The sequence below is a fragment of the Mirounga angustirostris genome, unplaced genomic scaffold (genome assembly GCF_029215605.1).
Source record: "Mirounga angustirostris isolate CCGP_5_RB_7025 unplaced genomic scaffold, mMirAng1.0.hap1 SCAF_15, whole genome shotgun sequence".
Taxonomy (NCBI): domain Eukaryota; kingdom Metazoa; phylum Chordata; class Mammalia; order Carnivora; family Phocidae; genus Mirounga; species Mirounga angustirostris.
This window is the reverse complement of record NW_026991723.1, coordinates 11,143,792-11,165,388: the sequence shown is the minus strand read 5'-3', so window position 1 is coordinate 11,165,388 and position 21,597 is coordinate 11,143,792. Positions and strand designations below refer to the sequence as shown.

Here is a 21,597-nt window from a genome sequence, read left to right as displayed (position 1 = left end):
ACATTGGCCTGGGGGTCGAGGTAGACCTAGAAGGTAAGGCAGAACCTAAGGAAGCCCAGCCAAAGGCTCAAAGGTGTCCTGAAACTGACTCTTTAAGGTGATGTTTTGGTGTGGGACCGGCTCTTTACTGAATTCTTTTCACTTTTCCCCAACCCTGAGGATGTGGCCTGCTTTTCTCTTCTGTCATTACAACTGGCCTTCTGCTTGGGGTTCTGCCCCTTTCAGACTGATGAAGACCAGGGTACTTTCCCTCAATGTTTGTGCTATGTCACTATCACCACTTTTGAGGCATCAAAGGGGAATCATGCTCAGAGAGCAGTAATGCATGTGCTTCAGGACTGAGGCAGAGTCAGAGTAAAAATATATATAATTATTTAATAATTTATATATTTAATAATAATAACACAAACAGGAAAACGTAACTTCAACATTAATCTTTCACAAGGATGTCTCAACCATCATGGAGACACGTGGTTTCCAGCCATATTTCATATTTCCATATTGATTTTTTTCCCTGTCTCATCTACTTTCTTCGTAAACTACAGATCCTCCTGTACTTTCTCCTTGATGCCCCACCTCATCCCAGATAAGCTCCTCAACTATTCTGAGCCCAGGATCTTGCTCTTTATTTTATATAAAGTAACTAAGTCTTTTCATCCTCCTGCTAGCTCCTGGATCTTGCTCTTTCCTACCCAATTTCTCACCAAAACAAACAAAAAACCATCACTGATTAAAAAAAAAAAGCACTGCTCTGGAATGACAGGTAATGACCTCCATAAAGGGTACTGGAGGGGGAGAACCCATCTGACAAACTGTAGGGCACTGGTTATCCTTCACTGGAACTGGAGGAGGGAAAGAACAGAGATACTTGCTCAAATACTTGTGTGATCACAAGAACTAGGCTCGACCTATTATAATGCCCAGTCTGGTTCATCTTCCAGTTTTGGTTTAAAACAAAGAAGCCCCACCCTATGGGTGGGCAGTCCTCATCAAGAGTGCTACCCTCCTTACTCCTTACCTCCACTTACCTGCTCTTGGGGCCCAACTCCTAGTGCAGATCTTTCAGTTGGAAATCCTGGGTCTTTCTCAGCTCTTTGGAATTACAGCATTAATGACAATAACAATAATGGTGAGCATGACTATAGCTGACCTTCACTGGACGAGTTCTATATGCCAGATACTACGCAAACGCTTAACCCCAATTGTCCCCTTTGGTTTCCAAGTCCCAAGGAGCTGTTTGGATTATCTATTGCTGCCTAACAAATTGCCACAAAACATAGCAACTTAAAACAACATACACCCATCATCTCACAATTTCTGTGGGACAGGAATCTGGGCATGACATAGCTGGGTCTTTGACTTCGAGGTCTCTCAAGCAAGCTATCGCTTAGGGTATAGTCATCTCAAGGCTCAACTGGGCAAGGATTTGATTTCAAGATCCCATGATAGTTGGCAGGAAGTGGTTCTTCAAGGGCTGATGGACTAAGGTCCTCAGTTCTTCACTGACTGTTGGCCACAAGTTGCCCTTAGTTCCTTGTCGTATGGGCCTCTCTGACAGCTTCCTTCTTCAAAGGGTATGAGCCATGAGGACAATAGGAAGGGTCTGCTAGTGAGACAAAGTTACAATCTTTTGCAACCTAATCACAGAAGTGACATCCCATCATATTCTATTGGTTAGAATCAAGTCACTATATCTAGCCTACTCTCAGTATGTCCAGCCCGCATTCCAGGGGACACAGATACCAGAAGGCAGGGAGGGATCATCAGGGGCCATCTTAGAAATCTGAAAATCTCAAGACCAATTGGAAAAGGAGGGAGAAAGGGTTGTTTTCAGATTGCAAGGATAATATCAAGACTAGATGAAAGTAGATCAGGGTAAGTATTGAAGCTAATAAAGGTAGAGGTTAGGAGGCGAAATAGGGAAGTGCCTTATATCATTTTTGATCCAGTGTCTCTCTCTCTCTTAGCCCATAACATGAAGGTAGAGTTAAAGAGATGGTGGGGATACGGTTAAAGGGTGTACATGGCACCACCAGGGCACCGCACAAAGAATTCCTTTTTCCATCGGGAAAGTAAATGGAATAGTAGCAATGGAGTAGTGGGGTAGAGGAGTGGCAAAGAGGGACTGAAGATAATCTCTCTGCACAAAAGTGACCCAGAGTCCCTGGAGAATTTTGGCAGGGACATGCCAAAACATCACATAAAAAAAGGGAAGGAATCAGGGCATGAACCAGATCTGGAATAGGGTGTCTATAACCAAAGACAGTCAAGATGAAGGAAACAAATTCCAGACAGGAAACAGAAGGTGGTTCTGTAAAGATTTTTTTGAGGCAATGCTGCAGAGAAGCAGATGGTGCAGGGAAGAGGACAGGGAACATTTTTTTAGCGGCAGCTACCAAAACAAATTTCACTTCAGATGTGTTTTCTGAGGGGGAAAGGTTTGTAGGACTTGTCAGAGCTTTTAATATGCTAGCGTGCCTCATGCAACTCTAGGGTGTGTGTGAGGGAGGGTGGGGATTGAAAAGTGGTGTTTCTCACATATGTGTTGATTTGCTTTGCTTGGAAGTGGAAACATGCTACACATTTTAGGGAACGCTCTTTCATTAAATACCTGTGCTTTTCGTGAGAGCAGGAAAGGTAAGCCAAGAATGGTTGCCGGCAGTTGAGCAATAAGCAAAAATTTTTATCGAACACCTATGTGTTAACCAGAAATGACTCTAGGATCTCAACATCTGGGCCCAACAATGGAAAAGATACAAAACCAGGAACAGAGAAGTCACTAGATCATCGCTTTTTTTTTTTTAAGATTTTTATTTATTTATTTGAGAGAAAGAGAGCACGAGCAAGCATGAGCAAGCATGAGCAAGCACGAGCTGGGGAAGGGGCAGAGGGAGAAACAGACTCCCTCCTAAAAACAGAGCCCAACACAGGGTTCCATCCCAGGACCCTAGGATCATGACCTGAGCCCTAGGCAGACGCTTAACCAACTGAGCCACACAGGTGCCCCCAGATCATCGTCTTCTGCAACCATCCCAGAAATCCCCACCCCAAATTCCCGAAACTCTATTACAATCCTTATCTACAGAATTCTCTTTCCTCCTCCTGTGGATGCTCATTTCCTTTTCAACAGAGAAGGAATCAGAGAGTTCACCCCATGGGCTTTTCTCTGGGAATTTTTCCAGTAACATAGGGTGAAGGCAATAGAGTTCCATTGAGAGAGGCAAGATGAACTTGTTAGGAGCTTTAAAAATGTCTTTCGTACAGAGAAAGAAGAAATCAGGAAAGGATCCCTTGCCAAACCACAAAGAAGATAGCTAGTTCATAAAAAAACACTAATTTCTCTAGCATTAGTGGGGAATTACCCACCATGGGGATTATGAGATGAGTGCCCTTTTAATCAAAGGATGAGAGACCTTCCCTCACATAACTGGGGTTGGCTAAGGGTCCCACCCAGCTCAGAAGAGCAAGCCCACAATGAGAAGCCACTCCTTCCTGCATTACACAATGCTGTGTTTTTAGGTTAATCCTCCAAGGATATTACGGTAACTTCCAATGGTTAATGAATAATCTCTAAGTGCCTGCTTCACTTAATTGTCCAAAGGCCAGTTGGTCCCAGAGCATATAAAGCTTCGAGCTGGCTAATGACAGCATTCTCTCTGAGCGAGGAAGCAGGGGAGTGGAAGAGTTCCAAAGGAGCAGGGATGCAGAACAGAACTAGTCTCGTTCTCTGTGCCCTTGCCCTCCTGATGGGCTTCCTGATGATCTGCCTGGGGGCCTTCTTCATTTCCTCAGAATGGATATTCAACTGTCGAGGGAACCTGATCCTGGCCTATATGCTTCTGCCACTGGGGTTTGTGATCCTTCTGAGTGGAATGTTCTGGAGCACCTACCACCAGGCAAGGGAAAGCAAAGGGGTGTTCTCCCATGTGCTCAGAAGACAACTTTCTCATGGGGCACTTCCCCTGGCCACAGTCGACAGGTATGTACGGGGAGGCCAGAGGATGAGGAAGGCTGCAATGGGGCCGGATTCTGGAAAAGCAGAATGAACTTAATCCCACTGTGGAGAAATACCCATGTCCTGCAGGGCTGTATGTCTCCAACTGAAGTTTTCCTGTCGGGAAATTACTCTGGGCTTAGTCCTTAGGAAGAATGGTGTTGCCTCTGGGGAAAACCATGAAGTAGAGGGTATTTAGATCTGAAAAACCACTTCTCCCCACATTGAAAACCTACCTAAGCCAATAGAAGGGGCCCAACTCTTAGGTTCTTTTTTTGTATCATGGAAGCTGTCCTTAGAGGCAGGTTGTGGTGAGTTATTGCCCATAATCCAGCTACCAGGTTATAAGGAAAGGAAGTTCCAGACCAAATTCTGCCATACAAATGGCATTGTATGAACAAACAGGCACTGAATGAGTCCTGCAACCTCTTCATGAACTCAGTAAGGTCCCAGCTTACTGTCTTTCTAGGTGTTCTGATCACACCTTGCATGACAGATTTATTCAAGGCAAGGCAGTTAACATTCCAGTGGTAATTCAGTTAACTTTACCACCTCATACCCATTATGATGGCTCTTACTTATAAAAACAGAAAACAACAAGTGTTAGCGAGAATATACAAAAATCCAAAACCTAGGGGAGACCAGGTGGCTCAGTTGGCTAAGCATCTGCCTTTGGTCATGATCTCGGGGTCATGGGATTGAGCCCTGCATTGGGCTCCCTGATCAGCTGGGAGTCTGCTTCTCCCTCTGCCACCCTCCTTCCCCCCACCGCTTGTGCTCTTTCTGGCTCTCTGTCTGAAATAAATAAATAAAATCTTAAAAAAAAAAAGTCCAAAACCTTGTGCACTGCTGGTGGGAGTGTAAAATGGAGCAATCATTTTATGGAAAATGGCATGGAGGTTAAATACAGAATTACCATTTGATCCAGCAATTCTACTTCTGGGTATGTAGACAAAAGAATTAAAAGTGGGAACTTGAACAGATAGTTGTACACCAGGGTTCATAGCAATATTCCTCATGATAGCCAAAAGATGGAGACAACCCGTTTGTCCGCCAGTGGACGAATGGATAAACAAAGCGTGGTCTATCCATACAATGGAATATTATCCGGCCACAAAAAGGAAGGACGTTCTGACACATGCTAGAGCATGGATGAACCCTGAAGACATTATACTAAGTAAAAGAAGCCGTTCACAAAAAGACAAATACTGTACGATTCCACTTACATGAGATATCTAGAGCAGTGAAATTAATTCATAGCCAAAAAGCAAACAGTGGTTATTGGGGTCAGCAGGGAGGAGGGAATGGGGACTCATTGTTTACTGAGTACAGAGTTTCAATTTGGGATGATGGAAAAGTTCTGGAGAGGGATAAGGTACAGAATGCCACTGATCTGTACACTGATCTGTACACAGTGGTAAATCTAATGTTATATATATTTCACTACAATAAAACAAAATTCAGTTCACCTTATGGTCAGTATCAGACAACCAAACCCTCCTAATTCTTGGCTGAACACAGGACCATTTAGGGATAAAACTTCAGGCATCATCCTCAAGACACAGGCTATAAGACTCTATAAATTCTTCTGCCCTCTTCATCTAAAATATCTTAGCTACTCCACGTATCTTGAACATAAATAATTTTACCCATGACGGTTGATTTGTGACATTATTATGCTAATTAATAAAATACTAATTACAATAACCAAACCCCATTTCCAATGTTTATTATACTAACTGGCAAGGTCTCTGGGTTTGATAAAAGATTAAAATAACTAAAGTGATCACGGATGGTGCTTCTTGAGTGACTTTTTTTTTCTTGTACAAATGTTAGATGGTTGCCTCCAGAGTGTGAATTCCTGATAAGAGTAACTGATTGCAGGGACGCCCGGGTCGTTCAGTCGGTTAAGCATCTGCCTTTGGCTCAGGTCATGATCCCAGGGTCCTGGGATTGACCCCTCTGTCAGGCTCCTTGCTCAGCGGGGAGTCTGCTTCTCCCTTTCCCTCTGCCTGCCGCTCCCCCTGCTTGTGCTCTCTGTCAAATAAATAAATAAAATCTTTTCAAAAAGAAGAGTACCTGATTGCCTACAGGAGGCAGCTTAAATTTACTAACATCACACCATGCCAAGTTATTCCAAAGGGATCCATGATATGGCTATCGTGACACCCCATTGAACTGTCTCTTCCTACTGCATCTAATAGATGCCCAGCTTACCCAGAATGGCCAGGAAGTCAGTCAAGAAAAAGTTGCATTTCTCAGAAGCATATGCATTCAAAATGGGGACCCATATTGAGGTATCAGAGCAAATGAGCGTGCAATGGTGGACCTCAGGGCACTGGGAATGCGAAATGGTGGGGGAGGGGCAGATGGGACTGGAAGAGCCGGATGGGATTTGGGGGCAGGTGGCAGTCGTCCTGGAGCCTTTCAGATCACTCCAGGGAAACAGCTCACCTTTCTGTCTTCAATGTCTTTACACGTGTGCCCCGTGACACTGCCTTGGCTATTCTGAGTGAAGGCTGAGATTTATGCCGTACAGTAGACCACTCCCTCAGCTATCTGGCTTTGCGCCTGGTAATATTTGGCATGGAGCTGTGGCTACAAGTGGTGGGCTCTGTTCTGTTGTGGTTACGCACCATAAACACTCCCTGTGGGCACTGAGGGATTCGCTCTATAAATACACAACTCAATCAAGCTCGCCTTCACTCTTCCTCACCTCACACCACCCCCAGTCCCATTCATGGTGGAGAAGCCAGAATGATTTAGCAATTAGCAGCATTGGGCAAGATGACCAATGAATACATCACCTTTGGCATGAATGGCTCCTTTCGCCATTGACCTTTTGGCATGGAAAGGGGGGCCAGTGAAATCTACATGAAGTTGTTGGTTGAAATGGTTTGAGAAACGAGTATGTATTTTTGGAAACTAGTCGCTGAGACTTGAAAGAGTGAGAAGAAAGAGAAGCAACCGATACAGTTGAGGAGACAGCAAAGAGCTGGGTTTTTAAAAAGTTTTATTAGACTATAGTTGACACACAATGCTACATTGGGTTCAGGTGTTTAACAGTGATTTGACAAGTTTATACATTGGTTTTCGTTCATTATTTTGTTGGCTAGGAGGATTTGAGACAGTGAGCACGAATGTGGTGTGTGTGAATGGGGACAAGGTCATGGATGGACTAACTGGGTGTAGGGAAGTTGAGCAGCTGAGGCCCCCCCGCATCCCTCCCCCTGGTGACGATCTCACACTGAGAGTCCCTGGTTCCCATGAGGGAGAGAGAGGGAATAGCTTGGAATAACCCACTGGGAAAAACAGGACTATAGAGGCACACATCTGATGGCTGATAAGGAGGGTTTTGCTGGAAGAGCGGCACATTTTTTTAAAACTGGTGATGCCAGGGAAGAAGTACATCTGTTTCAAAATCAATGTTTCTTAACAGTTTCACTTCACACAATGTGATTTGAGAGAGGCAGGCATATGCCTCTTTGGCGTTAACCACTTAAATAACACATGTACGTTTGTGGCATTTTGATCCCCAGGCCAGATTTCTACCCTCCTGCATATGAAGAGAGTCTTGATGCCGAGAAGCAACCTTGTCCTGCAGAGGGAGACGCCTTGGATGTTCCTCCACCTCTGTACACAGAGATGGGCCTTGAATTCGAGGATGCAACGGATGCCCACCCCGAGGCCCCACCTTCCTACGAGGAGTCTGTAGCAGGCAGGGTGCCGGCAGCCACACCATTGCAGGATGTTGAGAGGCAGAGCCAGGGATGCTGAAGCAGGGGACACTCCCTCGTGCTCAGGATGCACCTTCATGGGCTACAGCTGCTGATAATAAACGTGGCCACTGGACTATGGGAGGGCAAGTGTCTTCCGGGATCCCCAGGAGTGCTCACCGAGGAGATGCTGGGGATGACAGCCATGCAGTTCGACCGATGTGCTTGGCCTGAAAGGGCTCCGGAAGGGTGTCGTCAGCAGCCGGCAACATTTCAAAGGATTCGCACTAACCCCAGCCCAGGTGGGCTTTGGGACCGCTTTTGGCTCTCACTCAACCCCCTCCCATCACCTCAGCACCAGGGGGGAAGGAATAGGTGCTGCTCGAGGGGCAGCCAGGCGCCTTCAGGCACTACATCACCCAACAATCACAGAAGGAAAGCAGGCTGGAAACGAAGGGTCATTGTGGTTTAATTTGTGGGTTTTGTTGGCTGGTGTCACAGTTCTCCCCATTTACCATATTACCAGAGTGACACTGTAATTCGCATTGTGGGAGATGTGCTCTTGGAAGCCATGAATGTTACTTCATATTACTTAATTTTAATTATGTGTATTTTACTTCTACGTGGAAAACAACTATAATATGTCCTTTCAAAATGGCTCAAACAAAATTTTCAATGAATATCTTAAAAACGGGTTGGTTGTACAGCAGAGATGACAAGGTTTCTTGGAGACTCAAGTGGGACAGACAGAATACTTAAAAATCCATAAGACACAGAATTCAGAGGGGAAAACTGTACTAGCCATAAGTTGTATTAATATAGATTTTGACATAAATCTTCAAAGGCATTAAAATATCCATGTGTATTTCAACAAATCCCCCCTGCAAATCTCTAGAATCTGAAAGAAAAGAGACTATATTGTACTACTTTGATCCTTAACAGAAAATTCTTTGGGGTCTCAAGATACAGACCCATATGCATTTTTAGGCTTGGGACATTTATTTTAAAAAACCCACTGATTCGTCCTCAGCTTTATTATATTTTATTACATGTTTTAACACACGAGGACATGTTGGGTGGCAGGACAGTGGGAAGAGAGGCAGCCTGATGCTTTAGAGCTTGGACAAGAATCTTCATCTGTCTGGGCCTCAGTTTCTTCCTCAATCAAGTGAGGAATTTATGCTAGGATTGTTATCTAACAATTATGGAATGTCTTTTATATGACGGATTCTGTGCTGGGAACTGTTTTGTGCTTTTTGTTTAGCCCTCATTATACCCTTCAGAAATAAGTGCAATGGTTAGTCCCATTTTACAGATGCATAAACTGAGACTTTGAGGCATTGAGAAACTTTGCCCATAGCATACAGTTGTTTCCAGTAGAGGGGCATGAGAGAGTGTATTTACTTCAAACATTTGTGCTAGGTTAGCCCTGTCTTAGCTCCCTTCTCCCACGGAGCAGTCTGGACTTCTCTCCAGCTTCAGAAAGTGGGCCCCCTCAGGAAGTGGAGCCCCAGGACTGGTACAATACCTTACAGCCCTTGGGGAAGCCAGAGAGCTTGCTCTAGCATTCTCTTTTATATTTTTTAACTTAAAAAAGACTTAAAATTTTTTCACTATAGTTGACATATAATAGGGTTCTCTTTTAACACGTAAATACGCCCTCCATGTTTTCTGCGTAGGAGCTTGGCCCCCACCTCTTTGTGCAGTTTCCTTCTCTCTGATCATTCCATTGATGATGAATAGTGGCTCCTACTGGTGACAGGCAGCCCCCTGTGAATGGGCACAGGGGGGTTTGAATAGTGGTGGTGAGGATGAAGAGCTTTCAAGGGCTGTCAAGATGGAATGGGGCCTCCATGGCCTCCTCTTCCCATTTTTGCCGAGTGCACAGATGAAGCATGTCCTGACAAATACGCAGGAAGCCACATGAAAGGAAATCCTGGTCCTTTTACATGAAACATGCATTTGGGCATCTGGGATTTGAATCCTTGACCTCAAGGGCGTAACTGGTTATGAAGGTCACTCATGGCTGTCCAATGGGAAGGTGACCATTTCTTAGCAATGCAATTTATTATTTCTCTCTTGTCATCTCTTTCTATCCCTCTACTGAGACTGTTACCCTGAAATTTTCTCTGGGGTCTGAACACATCCAGGGGCCTGAACCAACTCTGTCACTGGGCTTTCATCCAGAGTTTGCATTGGTCATAAATGGATTTTTCCAACTTCTGGTAGTCATATGAAACGTGTTATTTTTGGTTTACATAAGAAAATTGTTTTGATCTCTTTACTGCAGTAAATTTTTGTACTCAAACTTCCCTCTCTTTCATCTCTGTTTTGCATCAGAAAAAAAAAATCAATAGGGGAACATAAGTCAAAGTTTGATTCTCCATGCAGAACTAACAAACCATCCAGATGAGTTCATTCTTTTTGAAAACCCAAACATCACCGAACACCAACTATTGATTCAGAAGATAAGCCAGCTGCTTTCTGAAAAGAAGTACTACTAATAGACATTTATTGCTTTTTTGAAAATGGATGTACTCTGAAGCCAGCATCAAGGACACGGGTGTCACTCCAAACAAATCCTACCTTTGAGAGGCCCAGCAATTAAAACCCGCTGGGCAAGTCACAACAAAAGTGTTCCGTTGTGCTTAATAAGAATTCACTGGCCACCCCTAGGGTACTTACTCAAGGAGGTAGACATTGTATCCCATCTTCCTCCTTAAGTTTATGGTACAATTAGAGGTGATGGATGGAGAACCACGATTCCCTGAATGGCAAGGAGGGCACAGACATTGTAAGAGAGTGAAGAAGAGGCAAATATTCACTACAGTTCTTTGCTCATTCCCTTCTCTCACACGGGAATGGTAGGCTCACCTGTCAACGACGATGGGAAATTCTCAGAGGTGACAGCTCCTCCACTATTTTCATCTTATAACCTTCCTCTGAGTGGCGGCTCTAAGTACTCCCTCCATCCCCCAGAAGGTGAGCATGACAAGGTCAGTTATAGAATACATTATGCTGCATCTTTTGCATATCCGAGATGTAGCGTGTGTATTTTTGACCTCTCCACTCCAAAACTCGCAAGTACTTTTACTGGCCGTTCTACCCATTCCTCAAGATTCTACTTAAACACAGAGTCTTCGGTGAGGTATCTCCCCAGCTCGCCCATATTGCAGGGCACCTATTAGGTGCTAAAAGTATGAAAAAATGATAAAGACGTGGATTTATAATGCATAGCTTCATCATATTCTATAATTTTCCATGACAGGTTAGGCTGATTCACATACCAAGTGGGCTGCCAACTGCATGAGCCATTTCCACCAATAAGGGCTCCAGCTGGTGGGAGTGGGACAGGCATCCGCTAAGCTCTGCTACCTCTGATCATCTCTTGCTGTCTGTAACTGTTGAAGGGCCAAACACTGATTTACCGGCAGTTACATCATTTCGAAAGGTGCACGATTTCTCAAGCCCTTCTCCACTCAGGGAGGGAAATCTTGTCAAGGCAGGTGTCTGGGATGGCAGTGTCCACGTGTTTCAAGACTACCAGATGCATGATCAAGCAATAAAATGGAGTCACCTGTTGGGCACGCCCCTCTCCCACAGGTGCTTTTCAAATTCCCCACACCTGCCACGGCTGATGGCCATCACTGCCAAAGTAAATCCCATGCCTTACACTGACCCACAGCTGGCCAATCAGAAGTCAGCACACCATCTTCCCCGGGGGATGTCTACATTATCTGCAGAGCACACTGGCTCAGCACAGCCAAGCGTCAGCCCACTGTGCCACCGTGGGACTGGTCATCGATCTGAGGCTTCCTGTGTAGAAAGCCTTCAGGTCATGTCCAAGCCCTTCAGCCTGAGATGCCATAAAAAACTATTTGTTCGTGAATCCTGTGGATAGAGGCTGCACCTTGGATCAGGAATACTGGATAAACATCTCATTTTAATGATGGCTGCCTGCCATGTTCAAGGTCAGCTAATGAACCCAAGAATCATGAATGAGGCAAAACAATTTTTTGTTCTAGGGGACTGGCGGACCCCTGGTAGGGTATTTAGAATCTGGGGTCCCGTCCCCTCAAATGCCTCCCTGGCACGTATACAACATTTCCAAACACTGCTCTGGTTGGGAACCGCTGCATTGTAGACACTGTTGCTTGTCATTGTCCTGGGGGCACATGGTGTCGCGAGTGAACCCCTCGATATTAGCCCATCACAAGAGTGGCCTGACAGTTGCCACACTCCATCCACCCTCTCCTCTAGGATTGTCTCCTGTGGTCCCCACAAAAGTCTCGGACCTCTCCAGTCATTTACTCTTAAGAAAGACTGGTGGCTGGAGCTTCATCTTTAAGACATAAAGACCATTATGTGCAGAAAAGTGACTTCCTGCCTTCCACCTCTCCCGAGGAGAAGACAAGAGGACTTGCAGGCATAGCTCAGCAAGAGAAGCTTGGATTTTACATAAAGAAGAAATACCTTGGCAACGTGAATTTGAGCAGGTTCCAGAGAGAAAGGCTGTGTCCCAGAGCCACCACAGGATCTTCCCTTGGGCAACCTAAGAAAAAGCTCTGTAAAAATCGGTGGCCGTGTAGCTGCTTCTTTCCATAGCTGGGCCCAAACATGTGCTCCACCTGCTCTTTCTACCTCTGTGCTTCCTGCACTCTCGCTCATCTGCGCCATTCTCTCCCGAGACCCAACGCAAGCATCCTCTCTAGCCATCCTACCTCTCAACTCTGTCTTTGCTCTGGCTACATGGACCCCTCGTGAAATCATATATATGATTACAAGTCTCAGGAAACTCCACTCTTCAGGAAACCCATAAAGTGCTTAGTGTCCTGCCATCTCAGAGCTAATCCCTCCGCGTGTTCCCATAGCACATTGCTGGTGCCTCTAGTAGAACATTCATGTCCTCCCGCTTCTTCACGTATGTATGTCCTAGCCCGCCGTGTCCACATTATAGGCTCCTAGGAGCAGGAATCCTGTTTTGTGTATCTCCTCGCTGCACCACAAACAGGACTCTGCAGAGAGTAGTTGTTCAGCCCGTTTGTTGAATGAATGAGTGAATGAATGAATACTTGGGCAGCTGGGCGCACATGCTGGAAATAAAAAAAATAGATTTTTAAAATGAAGATTACCTTACATTTGAACTTTGAAGCTAGAGATGATTCAAAATTCAGCAACTTGAGAAAAAAATACCTATTTTCTGACCTGGAGCTAAGCTTTATAACGCATCCAACTGCGTGGATGCACACAGAGCCGAGTAGTACAATGGATGGCCACCACGGACCCCAGGTAAAGCTTTAAGGCAAATGACATTCATGGCTGATAAATTCCATGACTTTAGAATCTCTGCTCGAAGCCACCCTCTGTGATTATGAAACGAAGATACTTACGATGAAAGACCAGTTGCCAATTTCGTCTCTGCTGACTCCCAAAGGCAGTTTTGAGCCATCTGCCTTTTCTGGTCCCACTTACGTAATAAATTCCCAGGTCCTAACAACAAAAGCCAGCCCTTGCCAGTGTTCTGAAAGACAGACTTATCAAAATGTGACCACCCGTGGCAAGACAGACACGCAAAAATCCACAATCCATGCGTCAGGTTGCAATCAGGAATTTCTTTTTTATTGGCTACTACATGTCGGAGCAAGTTTCTGACAGAAGCAGAGATAGAAAGTGGCCACAAATCCCTTCCCAGGAACGTCTCCCTGCTTGCGCTCATCTTGACTACAGCAAAAGCCCCTTGCTTCACAGTCAAAGTGCACCACGTCATCTGTGCTAACGACAGGGTGAGTGAGAGGGTCGTTCCCAAGGAAGCAAAACACACGCAAACAGGTCCCACGCACCGAGTGTCCCGGCTGGGTGCAGGCAGAGGCTGCTAGAGCTGCAGTATCCTTCTCCTGGGCAAAGCGAGCCAGCTGTGAACTTCCGGTTTCCGGCAGGGGTGCCGCCCTCCCCCACCCCTATCTCATCAGGTCCTTAACGACCACCAATAAGGTCTTCTTCCAGCAAGCACTCTGTTCTCCACTTGGCTAGCATTTCATGGTCTCCTTGTAGAGCCACCGTAAGATCTGAACTGTGTCTCAATGACTGCTTTAAAACAGGCCCTTACTGGGAGATAAGGGAGCAGAGAGAAAGAGAGATGGCAGACATGGTGGTATTTTGTCTTCCCAGGAGGAATGAATATAAACCCCTGTATGACCCTACGGGATGTTGTCAAGGGAGGGCCGGTGAAATGTTAGGCATTCATCTGCAGAGTCTTGCCAAGAAACGGCTTTCTACCTGCACAATGAACGGCTGAATTTGTAGGAATGCAGCCCGCTGAAGAGCTAGAATAGTAGTATTTACAAAACAAGAGAGGTAAACACCCTTGGATGTGTTTCCTTGAAAGTGTGCCATGGTGATCTGTAGAATGCTTCCGATGTCAGAGAAGGTGGCACCAGGACTCGGCAGGGGATGGGAGGGAGGGGGAGTGGGCCATCTGGTGGCCAGAGGCCATGAGGAGTCCCACAATGTTCCCCCTGGGAGACCTGACTCAGGATGAAAAGCTAAGTCCTCCACCACGCCAAGGAGAGTCTTCCTAGGTCTGCCCAGCGGCACCTGTGGCGTGGCGGGAGCCTAATTCTGGCACTGCGCTCTGTGCGTGAGTTTAGAACCTTTCCTCACCTAACACCATGATGGACACCTTCCCGGCCCACTTACTCTTTCTCAAAAGGTGAGGGTCCTTTGTGTGATAAAATATAGATACCAAATGATAGTGCAGCTTTAACAGACAACTGAAGACCCTGTTGCATTTGGAGGAACGGACCCAAATCCAAACAAAACAGATTTTTTTTCTCTTCCCACCCACCCCTCCCCCACCCACCAGCAAATTATCGTGTGTGTGTGTGTGTGTGTGTATTTCAAAGTCATAAAAGGCACAAACAGGTAGCAAGAAGGCGTGGGTGAAGTGTCTCCTGCCAAGCGCTCTCTTTTGGCCCTGGTGACTGATCTTTCCTCCATTCAGGTGATGACTGTGGGGCCCCTCCGGCCGGTTCTCTCATGAATCTGGGATATTTTCAGCGCGATGGCTATAAGAGGACTCAGCACAGCCTGGAAAAGGAGGGGAAAAGTCTGTGAACAACTCACGTCAGTCACAGGAGGGCCACTGTAATTGGTTTCTGTCACAAGCATCTGGATTCAACTCCAATTTGCAGCTTAAAGACAGAGCTCCCGCTGGCTGGATACCTGTTCCCTAAACCCTGGTTCCTCATCCACAGAAGGAGAGTAGAGTGGGTAGGGTGCGGTGGGGGGGGTGGCTAGGGGAGGAGATGGTCTCCAGAGTTTTGTCCAGCTCCCCAAAAACACCGATCTCAGACAGGAACCCACCAACTCAACTCTCAGAGCACTGGGGCATTTCAGAGCTTTGTGAATTAAGGAAGTTCAGAAAACGCCACAGTCTTCCTCTCCCACTCTCTCCCCACAGCATGTACACCCTGCCCAGACACGTACACACACGTTTGAGGGAACACACTCATTCTGCAGCCTAAGACCAGAGGCCTGCAGAACCTACTATCTTGATGTTTCACAGAAGACAGACCAATCCATCGGCTAGTGCTGCAGAAATATCTACTCCTTTCTTCCCATCAAATAACACTGTGGTTCATTAGGTGCCTCCGTGTCTCTCAGAAGGAGGGGGGTTTAGAAGCCTAAGGAGTAGATTCTCAGAAAGGCAAAGGACATGGAGAGGAGAATCACTTCTTGCCCTCTAGCTGCTAATCATTTCACAGAGGAGAGGCACTGTTTTCCAAAGTGTGGAAAACATACACACAGATGATACGGGAGATTATTCTAGATGGTTCGTGGACATGGCATTACCTACAAAACAGTGAGAAAGTCACCCTGTTTTCCATTCTTCTTCCATCCTCTTAATTTCATCAAGGAGAAACTCTGTTGGCTGCCAATCTTTAATACATGAACCCAAACAGAGCATGCCTCAGGCAAGCATTACCTAGATGGTAGGTAATATCACTGTATATCTTATTGAATTCACTTTTGTGAATTCAATTTTATTTATAAAGGGATACTGTTTTTTTTTTTCACATAGATGCAAACTTTCTATAATAAATAAACAGATTCAAGTGAAAACAATGTAAGTCCATTTAAAGGACAAATACTAATACAGGGATACTGATGGAAGAGAAGTTTGGGAAATACTAGCAAAAGGGAAGAAACCAAGATACCATGTTGAGGAAAATAAAACCTGTCATTTTTGAGATGGGAGAGGGGGATTCTGCTACTTGCAACCCTCCCCTAAGCCTAAAAGGTACAGGGATGAAGGGAATGCACGCATTCTAAGCAGACAACAAGAGCACAAGCCGAGGCCCAGGGTCCGAGGACAAGCACAAGCAGGCCCGTGTGTCCTGAATGGAGTGTAGACATACGGCAGTCCTGAGTAACAAGTGAGCAAGCCTTGTTTGGAGGGATGGAAATGCCAGGGCAAGGTGTGAGGATTTAATTCATTAGGCAAGGGGACATGCTGGAGTTGTCTGAGTTAAGGGGTGACACTATCAGAGCTGTGCTTTGGAAAGATTGTTCTAGAGGTAAGTCCAAGATTTAACACACTTATGGCTAAATGGGTGAAATCATCTTACTCTGTGAAGATGACCAGACAGAGAAGCTCAAATATAATCTTGGAAGCTAGAAGGGAGATGAGAGTCTTGAGCCATTTCATCACAAGTGCACAAGCCAAGTGCACTTCCCTCGGCTTCCGTATCCATGAACATGATATACAGAAACAGAAAGCTTTATGTTCTTTTAATAACCCTCCTGGTGCCCAGAAAAATTTCTTACTAGCACATTTTGCAAGGCCATATTCCAAGTGATGCCCATATAGGGGCATCTAGATCCTTGAGGAGCCAAGCACCCATTTTGTATGGAAATCAGATTATTAACTTTCGTTCCCTTTTCTGTCTTCTCTTCCCTCTCCTCACACCCCCAGGTTTTTTGGGCTACATAACTCTTCATTAACACCTATAAAGGAGGTTAAATAAGGACAGAGAACAAGAATGAAGTGAAAAATCAATCACTTTAACTGAGGTCCTTGAGGGCAAATAAAGATAAACTTTATCCCATCTATTTAAGAAAATGCAGTGAAATCGAATTTAAACTTAAGAACTGAAAAATTAAGACATGTTTTGTTTCATGTCATTGTGAATTTCAACATCAAAGACTTTCAACTCTACATCTTTAAGTGACGGTAGCTATTGGCAAGAGGGTAGGGAAGCACAGTTTTAACCAATACCGTAAACCCTGCCCAAGTTCTTGTAATGGATTTCCACCGAACTCGGATGATAAAGCTCTGCTTTCCATTTCTTCTGTGAAACATCCCGATTGATGTCCACAGCGCAGGAGCTGTCTGTGAACCAGTCCATCACTTTCTAATATGCTCACCTACTTCTGCCTCCAGCAGCTGAGTTATGTGCTTATCAGTAGTCAGCTAAATTTGTTCCTAAATACGTTAACACCAGTTACACTAGTTCTGCAGAATATGCACTTAAACTACATGTAAACCAGTGAGATATGAGTATACACAGGAAGGGTTCTTTCTACGAAAATTAAGTTGAATGTTCTGGAAAGAATTAGGTAATGGCACTTAGCTACTCTTGTGAAATTAATATGAGTGAGATACAGTGAAACACTGGAGAGGAATAAAAAAAAAAGTCTAGAAAATTCTTTCTTCAGATTGCTTCCCAAGTGTCTTTTAGTTCCCGCTCACTATAAAGAAATTAAAGGTGAACATTACTGATGAAATACGAATGGGAATCTATTCAAGAGAGATAATGACAATGCAAAACAGTGTCAGGATTTTTGCGGTCCTGTTTGTCTCCAGAAATCACAGCTTTGATACATGGGAATCCCAGACTCCTCTCTCCTATCATCCACCATCCATCATGGAAAGGAGCAAGGGGAGATGAATTATCCTGAGACAAGTGGAAAGGCCCTCAGAATCGGGAGTGAGACGAGGAGTTAACAGAAGCTTGTGGCTGTGAAATATCTGAGGTAGAACTGGAAGCACAGAGCTTGAGAAGCAGAGAGGAACACGGGGTGATCTAGTTTTGAGATTCTCTTGTTACAGACGAAACTGAAGCACAGACAGGAGCCATGAGGGGCCCATGTCTGTTTGGTGGCTGAGCTAAGAACAGAGTACCACCTCCTCTACTGCTCTTTCCATCCCAAAACCAGAATACAAGGAATGAGAGGGGAACAGAGTGGATAAAAGGGTGAAGGAGGAGAGATGAGGGAACAGTGGGACCGTCACCTACTGCACCAGACAAGTCCCACCTCAGAGGAGGGGTCAGACAGGACTGACCAGCCATCTACACTGACCAAGAACAGGAGAGCATTGCTGGTTAGATGAATGTATTAGACGTTCCGAGACCACTCTTTGTGAATAAAGAGAATAAACTGAGACTTGAATGAATTAGGAATGTAGCATCTTCTTTCTAGGAAGTACTTGACATAGCTTTTCTCTGCTCAAGAGTAAGGAACGGTGAGTGCCTCTCTTGTGGCAAACTGAGTTGGCAGCGTATCCATCCAACAGCACTCTCACTCGGGCTCCAATGTCCTTCCTCCATCTTGGACAGTTGGGAGGATATTTGTTGCCATCTCCGGGTAATAAGCCAACCAGGCTAAAGAGGGATTAGGAGCCTGTCTCGACTTAAAATTTGGATGCTTTGTTTATTACAGGTTTTAACTGCATTGATTTTGATTTTTAAAAATACTGCACTGCAATACTTCATTTGATTGCTGACGTGTTTCAGTGCCTCTTCAAATTTTGCATCTAGCTAACCTCACCCTAAGCCCGGTCCTGTATTAGGTTTTAACCTATTCGTGTTCCCTGGAAGCACAGAGAGGGTTTTTCCTTTCACTCTTCCTCCCATCTCCTCTTACTTTATGTTGCTGTGGTGGTGGTTCTGATCCATGTGCATGCAAATTAGGGCCATAAAAACAAACCCTAACCAAATGACCTCCCCCCGACCAGCAATGGACAGGAGAGGTGTAAATGATCTGAATATCCCAAGACTCAAAGTAAGTAGTTAACGGATTTTTTGGAGAAAAACAAAACCTAACTGGAAACACCATCATTTATTAAGCCAGATTTGTCAGAATTTGTGGAGGGAACCCAGCGCTGGGCTGGCCTTGAGGAGGAGGGAGCATTCGGATGGTCAGGGAAGTGTGGGTGCGGGGAGAAGGGTGCGGGATAATAGTACTCATCTTAGCTCCTCATTTGGGGCAGATAATACCACCCAAGAGAAGGCAGATCACTCACCAGCAGAAGACACAGACCTTCTAGTGCCAATAAAATAGGAATTTATAACAAATGCCACTTTCTCCTCATTCTTAAGGGTAGCTTGCATCAACACCCCCACTGAGCGGCCTGACCTCCTCTCATGATTTCATCCCAACATTTGGTTTTAGTCTATATGCTCTTTGCTTCGTTTAAGGCAGTGGTTTTCGAACTTCAGCATGCATCAGAATCACCGGGAGGGTCTGTCAAAGCGCAGACTGCTGATCCCCTCCCTGAGCTCCTGATCCAAGAGGTCTGAGGTAGGGCCTAAGAACGTGCGTTTCTAACAAGGTGCAGGTGATGCTGATGTTGGGGATCCAGCGACCACACTTTGCAAACCACTGCTCTAAGGCGTGCTGATTCCTGTACCTGTCTAGCTTCTTCGCTCCAGCCCCAGGCTCAGTTTTCTTGCTTGCATCACACAATTCTACCCCCTGGCCACAGCTGACTGGACCAGGAGCGGGCCCCTGACCTTTAGGCAGCCATCAGAGGCTGGCCAGCAACTGCCAGACGGCCAGGGACAAAACTTGAGCCAGCTGATCAGATTCTTTCCCTCAGCGGTTAAACTGATAGGTAATGAAACAATGAGCCAGTTAGCAGTGGGAGCTAAATTAACCACGAGGTTATAATCGATTAGCCATGAGGGTATAAGGCGCCATGGTAATCCAGGGGTTGTAAGAAAACAGGGACTCTGAGAAAGACGACGGAAAGTTGCAAGAAAGCAGAAAGAAACCAGAGAGCAGAGGGAAATAATGAAGAGTTGGTAGAGAGAAAAGAATGGTGTGAATCCCAATAATCTCCCAAGTAAAGGTCCATTCCCTCCTGCCTAGGGGGCTGAGCCTGTAACTCTGCTCGGGGTCTGGTCTCCTGGACCTTGGATTTCTTGAGCTAACCTTGGTCTCGGTGAGTCCTAAAACGAATCAAAATTTTAAAACGAATTAAGACAAAGTTACATTAATCCAGTGAACTCACCCAAATCCAGCTTTTTACCACCAGTGAGAAAAAGCTTCTTTCCTTATAAAAACAGAACTTCTTGCGAACCCAAATTAATTTCCTCACCAACTCAGCTCAGGGCCGCACCAGGGCATCCCCCTAATGTCTCCAACAGCTGGGCCGGAAGTGCTCTTTGGTGAGTCTCTCTCTCTCCCCTCACGTTCAAACCCATCGCTCATATTTCCACCGTGGCTCCCCATCCACTCACTGCTCCTCGTCCCATTGCTCCCTCAACACAGTCGCCCGCATCCCCTACCTGTTCTCGGCCTCACTACGCCGAGCTCTTCGGACCAGACTCATTCACGACGCCCTCACGTAAAAGTCCCGGATGATCCCTCCCGAGTCCCGGATGCTCCCTCCCGAGTCCCGGATGCTCCCTCCAAGGCTACCTCAGCCCCTCTCGGCAGGGCTGTCAGGCTCTTGACGGCTGGGTCTCACTCCCTCTGGTGGGCAGAATAATAGCCCCCAATATGTCAGGCCCAAGTCCCTAGAGTCTATAAATGTGACCTTCTTTGCAGATGTGATCAAGTTAAAGACCTCGAGATGAGGAGATTTTCCGGGATTATCCAGCTGGGCCCTAAATGCAATCACGGCTGTCCTCACGAGAGAGAGTCAGAGGGAGATCCCGTACACACACGCACAGAGGAGCCGAGTGGAGGCGGGGCCGGAAGAGGAAGTGACGCAGCCCCACGTCCGATGGCGTCAGCAGCTGCCGGAAGGAGGAAGAGGCAAGAAGCGTTCTGTCCCAGAGCCTCCAGAGGGGTTGCCAGCCTGCAGACCCCACGATTTCAGAATGGTACCCCCTGAGCCAGGAGAGATCCATTTCTTTTTTTTTTTTTTTGCAATAATTTTTTTTATTCTTATGTTAATCCCCATACATTACATCATTAGTTTTATTTATTTATTTTAAGATTTTATTTATTTATTTGAGAGAGAGAGAATGAAAGATAGAGAGAGAGCATGAGAGGGAGGAGGGTCAGAGGGAGCCCGATGCGGGACTCGATCCCGGGACTCCAGGATCATGACCTGAGCCGAAGGCAGTCGCTTAACCAACTGAGCCATCCAGGCGCCCCTACATCATTAGTTTTAGATGAAGTGTTCCATGATTCATTGTTTGTGCACAACACCCAGTGCTCCATGCAGAATGTGCCCTCCTCAATACCCACCACCAGGCTAACCCATCCTCCCACCCCCCTCCCCTCCAGAACCCTCAGTTTGTTTTTCAGAGTCCATCGTCAGGAGAGATCCATTTCTATTGTTTGGAACCCCCCAGTCTGGGGGGACTGTTACAGCAGCCACAGGAAATGACGCTGCCCTTCCTTGCCACGAGCCCTCCTCAGTCCGCTGCCTGCCCCTTGTCTCACGCCGCTGCATCCCTGAAACTGTGACACCCCCCTTCCAGATTGAGGCAGCCCACCCGCCTCTCGTCTCCACTTCCACACGGTCGATCTGTCAGGTTGAGATCTTCTGACAACCCCACCCCACCCAGCTAGGCTCCCTCCATTCTCCAGACACTCCCTTGCTTCTCTGCTGATTCCTTCTCATCTTCACTTAGAGGAATTTGTAGAGTT

The 21,597-nt window shown here is 46.0% G+C and overlaps 2 protein-coding genes across 2 annotated transcripts in view; one reads left to right on the top strand and one right to left on the bottom strand.

Annotated features, from left to right (window-relative positions):
- Positions 1–3,694: 3,694 nt before the first annotated feature.
- TMEM252 (transmembrane protein 252) lies at positions 3,695–7,771 on the top strand. The gene is made up of 2 exons (XM_045882209.3): positions 3,695–3,979; positions 7,534–7,771. Exons 1-2 carry the CDS (start codon positions 3,702–3,704, stop codon positions 7,769–7,771), a joined length of 516 nt encoding a protein of 171 aa, XP_045738165.2. The 5' UTR covers positions 3,695–3,701.
- Positions 7,772–13,307: 5,536 nt separating this feature from the next.
- PGM5 (phosphoglucomutase 5) overlaps positions 13,308–21,597 on the bottom strand; it is a 196,325-nt gene continuing 188,035 nt past the window's right edge. The window contains exon 11 of the mRNA XM_064580087.1: positions 13,308–14,796. Within this exon, the coding sequence (XP_064436157.1) occupies positions 14,707–14,796 (90 nt within the window). The 3' untranslated portion in view covers positions 13,308–14,706. The remainder of the gene's footprint in view (positions 14,797–21,597) is intronic.

Bases quoted from the DNA above. Each gene is read 5' to 3' on its own strand.
- TMEM252 (XM_045882209.3), top strand. From the start codon at position 3,702: ATGCAGAACAGAACTAGTCTCGTTCTCTGTGCCCTTGCCCTCCTGATG. The intron at 3,980-7,533 runs GTATGTACGGGG...TTTGATCCCCAG, and splicing joins CCCCTGGCCACAGTCGACAG to GCCAGATTTCTACCCTCCTG.